The sequence below is a fragment of the Scophthalmus maximus genome, chromosome 22, assembly GCF_022379125.1.
Source record: "Scophthalmus maximus strain ysfricsl-2021 chromosome 22, ASM2237912v1, whole genome shotgun sequence".
NCBI lineage: Eukaryota > Metazoa > Chordata > Actinopteri > Pleuronectiformes > Scophthalmidae > Scophthalmus > Scophthalmus maximus.
This window is the reverse complement of record NC_061536.1, coordinates 6,329,785-6,339,522: the sequence shown is the minus strand read 5'-3', so window position 1 is coordinate 6,339,522 and position 9,738 is coordinate 6,329,785. Positions and strand designations below refer to the sequence as shown.

The 9,738-nt window shown below is 44.4% G+C and overlaps 1 protein-coding gene across 1 annotated transcript; it reads right to left on the bottom strand.

The window, feature by feature from the left end:
• Positions 1–1,334: 1,334 nt before the first annotated feature.
• On the bottom strand, positions 1,335–8,101 carry klhl38a (kelch-like family member 38a). Its single transcript, XM_035620268.2, has 4 exons — positions 7,666–8,101; positions 4,822–6,188; positions 4,595–4,700; positions 1,335–3,804 (listed from the first exon to the last, which is right to left on the bottom strand). Exons 2-4 carry the CDS (start codon positions 6,175–6,177, stop codon positions 3,515–3,517), a joined length of 1,752 nt encoding a protein of 583 aa, XP_035476161.1. The 5' UTR covers positions 6,178–6,188; positions 7,666–8,101; the 3' UTR covers positions 1,335–3,514.
• Between the last annotated feature and the right edge of the window lie 1,637 nt (positions 8,102–9,738).

Genomic DNA, 9,738 nt, shown 5'->3' with positions numbered 1-9,738 from the left:
GTTTCAGAAGCTCAAGTACAGCGACATGATAGTCAGCAGAGGGCAGTGAAGGGGAATCTCTTGTGTTCACATCGTCCTGTTGACTTAGCGACATCACGTGGTAGATGAAGTGTACTGCAGGTGTTTGTAAGTTGCAACTCTCTTCCAGAATGTATATATTTGATTGTGCTTAATGGTGTAATGAAGCATTAAAATGTTGCCATACAGAATCTTTGCAACTGACCATTTTAGAAACGGGGACATTCAGCTGAAACGCCTGTAGAAGTTTCAGTTTATCTGGTTTTCATGATTTGTATGTAGTTTTACTCTGGTATTAAAAATAAATTTGATTCTGTTGCTTATTTTCAGTAAAATGCTTTTGCGTGGTTTATTGAATTTAGGATTGGGTGTGTAGTGTTTGCGCAGGTTTTGAATAAATGCTTTGAAATGTGCCAGAGGAACAACTTTGAGTTGAATTGGGCAATGTACTGAAAAAATACGGATGGAAGAGATTCTAAATCTGGTACATTCTTCAATTGGGAACTGAAAAAAAAGAAGACAGGATGGGAACTCAGAAAAATATAGAATTGCTTATCAAATTAGAAACATTTCTTCAGTTGGTAACACACAATTGATAATAACTTCAACAGTTAACAAGTTAAAAATACAATTGATAACTTTAACAAACTGATTTGTGTGTGTGTGTGTGTGTGTGTGTGTGTGCGCGCGCTAGCAATGAAATGCTTTTCCCCTGATGGGTTAGTAACAGACACTGAAAATAACCTGCCTGCGGAGTGACCCTCACACGCTGGTTTCTATGGACAGGCGGCACACAAACACACAGTCAATAAAAAGTCTGAATGGACCGTGTATTCAGCAGCTGCTCAGTAAAAAGTTTCACAGAGTGTTGTTCTTAAATGTTGCTCTGTCTGACCGAGAAGAGCACATGACATCTGACTCGGCAAATGGCAAGTTAGTTGGTAGAGTTCAAATTTGAAAGGTCTTAAAGTTTCTTGTCTGCAGCATTTTGGCTATAGGCACCACACACGGACACACAGAGTGTTATTGTGAGGAATTCTGAGTGACCAGGCTAAAGAGGAGCAACATAACCCAATGACAGTCTCAGCTTCCTAACGTGGAGCGTGATGAAATTCCCTTTTGGCTGCGGCCCCGGGACAAGTTTCAATGTTTTCCCACTAATGGTCAGGGATTAAAATGTTAAGAGAGAAATCTGATACTAGATCTCTTCCCCTGAGGTCGACTTCACCGGAGGGCTGCATACGAGTTGAGACTGTGGTGGCGGTGGTGGTGGTGTGTGTGTGTGTATATATGTATGTGTTGTTTCATTTTATTCCTTTTTTAAAATTCATCCTTTATTTAATCAGGAAGGTTATAAAACAAACAATATATCTTCTGCCAGGGAGTCTTGGTCAAGATGGGCAGCAAGGAAATAAAAAAAAAGTTTCATATATAAAAACAAGCAGGGACAGATTACAGAAAAAAAAACAAAAACTGAAACATGCCGCAGAACAGACACATATGGGAATCAATGGCAAAATTGAATTATGGAAAAATAAAAAGCACATGTTAAAAGCAGTGACATTGTTCCATGAAAATGGGTTTAAAAGATGCCAACAGAGGGTTTGATTCAAGGTTTACAATTTTCTTGCAGCGTGTTGCAGAGCATGTGGTGCATGAAAGCAAAAGGCAGATTTACCCCGCTCTGTTTGGGTGGATGGGACCTTGGGGGGTTACTACACATTTAGCCTGTGGATGTGGAGCTCCTCCGTGGACGGCCGACACTTTGTATGAGAAGAATGTGGACTCAAAGGGGTCAAAGAGTTGGCACATGTCAGTCTTACTGTAACATAAACCCACGTGTTACTTTCATCTACGATAAACTGTCTTGACCTTCGGTCATAATTCTTACAGTACGACACCAAAGTAAAAAAAAGTTATCGCGGTAACTCTTCGGTTGCTGCTCCGGCACTTAACGGTGAACGGAGAGCAAATGTGTCACCTGATAGCCAGCGAACATGCTTCTGTGTCTGTGTCAACCGTCCTCATGTATGAAGGGGAACATGACTCATGTAGAGGGCCATTGAAGTTCGCACCATGTTCAACGAGGGACCAGCGAGCGGAACACACCGGAAACCACCAGTCGCATTTTGCATGTGGAGAGATTCAAAGCAATAAACAGGACACACACAGGGAAGCACCAAAAACACAGTTGTACAACAAGAAATGACAGATTTTAAAAATACGAAAAAAGGTCTTTCAGTCGTGCAAGTACCAGCAGCACATGGTGCATCATGCAGTTGATCAGTGATGCAGCCTCATGACAGGCATGCATGTCAAAGGGACAGACGCTGGTTGACCACAGCAGTGAGTGTCTGCTCCATGAGGGTCACGATACAGGATGAACATAGCGGGGGGCCGGCAGTGATGGCGAGACATGTCTTCACAGTGTCATCGGCTCACTGCTCTTTGTCATACATCACATCTGGCATCTCCCTGTGTCGTCTCATCGTTTCCTCAGGCGAATGGGAGACTGGTTTCAGATCAGTAAACGGGTGGGCTGCAAAACCCTGACATTCTCCCTAAAAACGTGGTAAGTCCTAACTGCGCCCAGCAGGTCAACGCGTCCCCACCGGGCACTTTACGTTCAAACGCAGCATTGTCACATGTCCTCACGTCGACATAGCTGCCTGCGAAGCCATTTTCTTTATGTAACAATTGCACATGAAGACAAACAAAATGATAAGCAGAACATGTTTTGTTTTGGGGGGTGTTGCAGGAATAATTCCCAGAGTCATGGATCTAACCAGAAAAAAAGTGGAATAACGTTGGCCCAGATAATGTGATTTCAATAAAGCTGCTCTTTCAGCCATATAGACTAACGACAGACCATGACGGACTAATGTACTCTGCCATGGGAGCTTGTCACAATTGTTCTCATCATCATGTGCAGCCCGTTAGAAGCATGTCGGTCACGGAGGAATGTGTTTTCTACAAAGTGCAACTGTATTAGCTGTCGGACTTTTTCAAAGCATAAAGTGAACACACAGCCAGATATTCGCCGCCGTATTCAACTTTGGCGCAGCAGTCGTCTGCAGCTGCAAGGCAGAGTCACATGCTGCGTGTAAATGTCTGGGAAATAAACACATTAACACTTTTTAGTTTGCAGCCATCTGCAGAAAGAGCTTTATGGATTATATGCGTGACCCGACAGCTGCTTGCTGTGCAGTATGACGGCCTCTCGTCATCGCCGGGGTCCTCGGTTCAGTTCCAGCCCCAGGTGCCTCAGACAAGACATCTCTGCACGCCAGCCGAGCTCGCCCTTTGATTGACACCGCAGTCAGTCTGGATTAACATGGCGCTACATTGTGGCAGAGGCTGAACTGCGTGAAGGAATGCAGTCAGTTCGAGACCGTTTCCCCTTTTGTATATAGTCAGTGGCCGATAAATCACGGCAAAGTGGAGGTGAAGAACCTGCAGCTAGGCATTCGCCAAAAGCGGCTCATTTGATGATGGGTCATGGTGGGTTGGGTCTGTTGGAAACACAGACTAGCGGCAGGGAGCCGTGGTCGAACAGCTTGTACGGCAAGGAGCCTTTCGAGCTCCAGGCGTCCGTCTTTGGGTCGTAACACTCGAAGCAGTCCGAGTCCTCGATGACATCGTGGTTGTTGAGGACACGTCCGCCGGTGACATAGAGCTTGTTGTTGATCACTGTGGCGCTGTGATGCATCCTTCGCTCCTTGAGATTCTCACACTTGACAAATTTGTTGGCTTTGGTGTCGTAGGCGATCATTCGCCTGGTGTACCCTGGAATATTAGATATATAGTCTGGTGATATAATTCTTATTGAGAACATAATAATGTGAAAAGACCAGAAGCAACAATGTCTTGTTGCCTGGGAAGTGGCTGCTGCGCTGGGACCAACATTTTGTAGAGGGTTATGGTTTCAGGGGTTAGGATGGTGATATAGGGTTGCCCCCGTCATGACATCACAAGCAGTGATTGGCCAAGGCAGTTGTTGTCCCAGGGGCTTCCAACAAATTGTTTGTGTCAGGACAACAGCCACAAAAACCACATCAAAAAAACACATCAATGAGCCACAACATTGCATGTGTCATCATCATAATTAATGTGGGCACTGGAGTTCATTTCAGTCAACCCCAATCACACTGTGATGAAGCTGGAAATACTCCACATGTGAAAATAGTCCCAAACAAACGCTCTATTTACTCCACTTGGAATAATGTTTGATAGAAACTACAGTGCCCAACTGTTTCAGGAAATAACTGAGCTTTAAAAAAAACCTCAAACTCAAACCACACATTCATGATGTTTTTTCTTCTTCATGACTTTACAGGATTTACATATGTCTCCATGTCTTGAGGCAAAGAGCCAGTCAGTATGAATGTCGGAAAGTATCGAGGGAGACAATAAGAACAATAATCTCAGCCATATCCTTTCATGATGTATGCCCTACAGTCTTAAAAATCGGTAAAAACTAACATCTGCTGTAAAGCTGCTAACCCCCACATTACCAGTATGAAACTATACATATGCCAAAGGGACAACGGCTTGTTTGTTGAAAATCTGAACCCACCTCCTATGATGTAGATCTTGTCCTCTATGACGGCAGCAGGGGCACAAACGTTTTTCACCGTCCTTGTCTCAAGCCTCGACCACAAATTGCGAGAGATGTGATACACCTGTCGCCAGGGGACAAACATCAACACTCCAGACCATCGAAGACTGTGATTCAACACATTGTAAAGAACTCTACTCCACACGGACTGACAATCAAATTCTGTGTGTCGCCATCATAGCTACCTGAATCAGCCTGACTGGGTTCTGCATGGCATCCTCCCCTCCGAAAACATAGATCCTCTGATCACTGGCCGCGACGGCTGGATGCAGCACCGCTGTGGGCATCGGTGCCATGGCCTCCCATTGGTTGAACATACTGTTATACCTCTCGACTGACTGAGAGATTCGCTTGTCTACCCCGATGCCTCCCAGCACAAAAATGAAGTGCAGATAGGACACACTCTGGTGGGCGTACCGTGGCTCCGACATTGGCTCGGCGGTCCTCCACTGGTTGGTTTTAAGAGAGAGTGTGTAAACTGTGGCGCTGACCGAGCTGTCGCCTGAGGCCATGCAGAGGCTCAGGCCGCCGAGCACATACAGGATGCTGTGAATGCACACATATGCAGCCTTGTAAAGCCGCAGAGGGAGCTTGGCCAGCCATTGCCAACGATGAGTCCTTTCGTCATATAGCAGAGCCTCCCGTGAAGTTTGCTCGTTGTTCTTGCGTCCTCCAACCACCACCAGTGTTTCTCTGCAGGTGTAGCGGCGTGGCGTGGTCCACAGGGGCTTGAGCTCATGGCTACACTTAGTGCTGACAGTGAGCATGAGGCGACGCACTGAATCGATAATCTCCGTGCAGAGCGTGGAGGACTGCACCAGAGGGTCATTGGCTATAAACTGGAAGAGGTAAGTCGGGTGGATGTAGCGCAGACGGACCTTCTTGAAGAGATCATGGATTGCCCCACGTCGTGAGAACGGGTCGTGGTGGATCCACGCCAGTAGGGTCTCAAACACCTGCTCCTCCTCCGCACAAAGACGGTCGTCTTCAAGGTAGCACATGAGCTCTGGGAGAGACAACTCGCAGAAGTCCTCTGTTGCAGCCACGTCAGAGAAACACCTCACTGCCATCTCCTTTGCTCTCTCCCGCAAACTCTCACAGTGGAGGATCTCAGAAAGCCGGCTCATGCTCAGACAGTTTTCGGGACTCAGCTGCCCCTGGAGGAACAATGAGCAGGCCTCGAAGAGACCTCCGTAGTGGAGCATGGATGCCGCCTGCATGAGCGGGAGCACAATCTCCATCGTGATAGTGATGCAGCCCGTGTAGACATAGTCCACAATGCCACTGATGACATTTGAAGAGATTCCCTTCAGAGTCACACGGGCCTGGCTGCTCTCCAGGAAGTTGCTGCAGAACATGGCGCGGAAGTACGGGCTGCTGGACACCAGGACGTTCCTGTGGCAGGGGATCTCCTGATGCTCGGCGCAGAGCAGGACGTCCGTCAGGATACGCTCCTGCCGGAGGATGTTGAGCTGGGCATGGAGGTGGGAGGGAAGTTCTGAGTCTTTGAAGGAGAAAACCTCACATGGTCTGCAGGCCATTCTGTGTAAAGCTGGTAAAAAAAAGAGGAGCATTCAGTTATCCACTGGAAAGAGATGATTGACAAAAACATGGTACAGGTGACATTATATTCTGTCCTGTCACATTTGACTTGGATGTTGTGATTGAGTTGTGAATTTGAGTTGATCTACCTCCATTTAAGGAGTACATTGACATGAGAAATCTTTGCTTTCTGATAAGATCAATACCCCCAATAAATCCACCTACCAGTGGCTCTAAAACTCACTAAAATGGATCAGTTGAATTCTTAAGCTGTGATGTGTAGAAATGGATACGTACAACAACACAACATCCAACACAACATCCATCCATCACTTAGCTACACCGCTTATCCATTAATTGAAGGGTATACCCTGGACAAAACGCCAGTCTATCACAGGGCCACATCACAACATGCATTGTGGAATTATGTGACGATAAAGGACAGAACAGTTTTAATTTGACATTTTTTTATCTGGCGAAAACCTTTGCCCTCAGACTAACTGTGTGGATCCCTGCGATAGTAAACCCTCTGATTTATTAGCTCACACGTAAACTTTTAAAACTCCTGCAGGGCTGCCGTCCTTAATGTGAATTACTATCTATTTCCAACACCTGCCAAATTATCTCCATGCATCCACGTAGCATTAGACCACATCTCTGTTATGAAGCCGCCCAACACTGCAGCCTCTATCAGATCTACGTCAACACACCATCTGTGTTTGTCTCTCAGTCCCTCACTCGGAACTTCTCTTTTCTGCACCTATCTTTCCGTGTATGTTTCTGTATATGTTGGGTTCCCCCCTCTCAGTCCCTGTCCCCAGCGTTGGTGATGACCCTGCTGTTTAAATAGCAGGAATTTCATTGGGCTATTAGCAACACTAAGTCTTCTAATCACTCCCAGGACAGCTACTGATTTACTCCCACTTACGGGCCCAGCCTGTCTGATAAATTTGGACCTCTAATCATTATTGTATACAATGACATTCCAATGGCCATGAGTGACATTTTTTCCACACTTTGTTTTCTGTCAGGGTAACTGGTAAAGGATTATAATAAAACTAAATAAAAGAATTCATAAACTGCTTCTGAAAAGTTACTGTAGAGCTAATCATTTTGAATCACTTCAGACACTGTATAGTAAATCATCATTAATATCATCCCTTTTTCTTTATTTTTTATTAACAGATTATCATTTATTTCCTTTATAGGAAAAATATCACAAAAATGTGTCACAATGATTTATCCAATAATAATCACATTTTTTATATCATTATTAAAAATATTATCATTATTAATGTGTTACCGACTCATATCAGTCATCTTACTCAGTGTCTGATCCAATCTACACATGTATATACTTATTAATTTCCCCTTTTGCTTGCTATCACTTAAAAAAATCAAAGAATACTTTTTTTTACAAAGTTAAAAGATTTAAACATAATAAGATTTGGGTCAAAAGCAACATGTGTGACTGGGTGAATTCTTACCTCCTGCCCCTCAGAAAATCAACAATATCCAAAGTATCTTGTCAGTCTGGTCTGAAAAACCATCAGTTCCAACCACCAGAGAACCAAAACATAGTCTGCAGAGAGCATGGGTGGTGTATACTCGGGGAGTGAGAGGAAGCAGAAAAACGACAAGGCTCTCCAGTTAGGCGCTGTGGCGCTCGCCATGAGGCCACTGTGTACATTCCTGCAGCTAAGAATAGTATCCTGGGCCACTATGACTCCAGCCAGGCCTCTCATGTGACACAGAACTGTTTGGTACCCAGTTGCCGGCTTAACAGCTTTGCCAGGGTCCAGTGGGGGGAGTGTTTATAATAGCCAGGGGAGGGAGAATCATCACGGGGTCCGGAGTCAACCACTCAGGCCACCCAGACTGGGGTTTAATCAAAGTGTCCCCTGAGCTGCTAACCCTTGCCCATCTTCCTGTGCTGTTTAAGAGCCCCCCCCCCCCCCCCCCCCCCCCCCCCCCCCCCCCCGCTCCTCATGTGTGTGTAACCCAAGATGAGGGTAAATATAGAGTGGCGCTGATGGGCCGGCTTGATCAGGAGAAACAGCTGTAAGATCTGGGCTCAGTTTACCTCAGGGTGTGGTGCTGTACTACTGCAACTGGTCACCTGTGTGAAGTGCCAGTTATTTGGTATGATCGTGTGTGTGTCAAGTTGCCAAATAACATCCCATTACTCTAAATCCTGCATATAGTGGAAATACAGGCTACAGTTTGTCCTGAACAGTCGTTTCTGAATGTCTATATTTTATCTTTAGTGGTGTTGTTTGCTATACTTTTTAAAAATACCGCCACCACTCTTTGGCTGATATGGAGTAATGCGTTGTAAGGGAACATAAGATCATAATCTTTAAGATTTTGGTCTTGTTTCATTTGATGACTGGTTGTAACCCTATGTCTTGCCAGTCAAATGTTTTTAATACTATGATTGGCTGGTGCTAAAAAAATAACGACCACAGATTGCATGAAAATCCAAAATCAATTGGTTTAAAATATTTTCCAAAATCTTTTTTTGCCTCCATTTTAACGAGACTTTTTGATTCGTACTAAAAGTTATTTTTCTCTTTTTATAGTCTGTTTAGACAAACATGCCTTGAAACAATAAAGTATAACAGTATTATGCTAACAAGATTATATTTATATATATTTTTTAGCTCCCCTTTTGTCTAAATACCTGCAACTCCTCAGGCCTCTCACAATCGGAAAGGAGAAACTGCTCACAGCTCAATGAATTGAGTGAATTCTCTCTTGATAGGCAAGATTAAAAGGAAACTCAATTTAATGTCTAAGCGTCATGTTTCCGCTCATAATTTCCACAGAGTGATACAATTTTAAAGCATTTTTAAAAGCTTTTCCTCACAATTTGTATCTACAAGTTATATTTTTCAATCTCACAGAGATCTGCAGTCTCACTCTCTCTTTTTCGTGCGCCTGTTGCAGCTCCTGAGGTGGTGAGATGAATTATTGTTGTGTTTGTTTAGCAGCATATGACAAGAAACTGGAGTAACACGCGGACAGATTGAATGACATCCACCAGAAGGAGAGCTGTCAGCATCTCGGACTTCGTGACATGTGAGCACACGCAGCTTTGGTGGACTTTGTCACAGAGTGAAATCCTACACTGTGTTACCAGTCACCAAGGGACATCTAGATTGTATATCACAGATCCTCCAGGGAACAAGCTGAGAGAGCCTTTCATTTTTAGTTTAAGTTGCAAAGTGGAGATAATGATTTTTTTTTTATTTTGTCCTACTGGCAAAAAACCCCTTACAAATGGATATACCTGCTGCTGAACAATGATGACATTGCACATATGCACGACTAAAGAACAATCTAACTGACATTAAGGACCTGTTATAGTGGATCCTGTACTAACTAATCTCCCAGACGGTCCCAATGTTGAGCTTCAGTTTTAGGATCTACATTTGTGCTATTGTGGGTAGTCACCAAATCGATGAGAAAGTGGCCCAAAAAAGAGTTTCCTCTACAGGGTGAGGAATTCTGAAACGAACAATGCTTTGGTTTTTAGCAAACAAGGGACGGTCTGATGG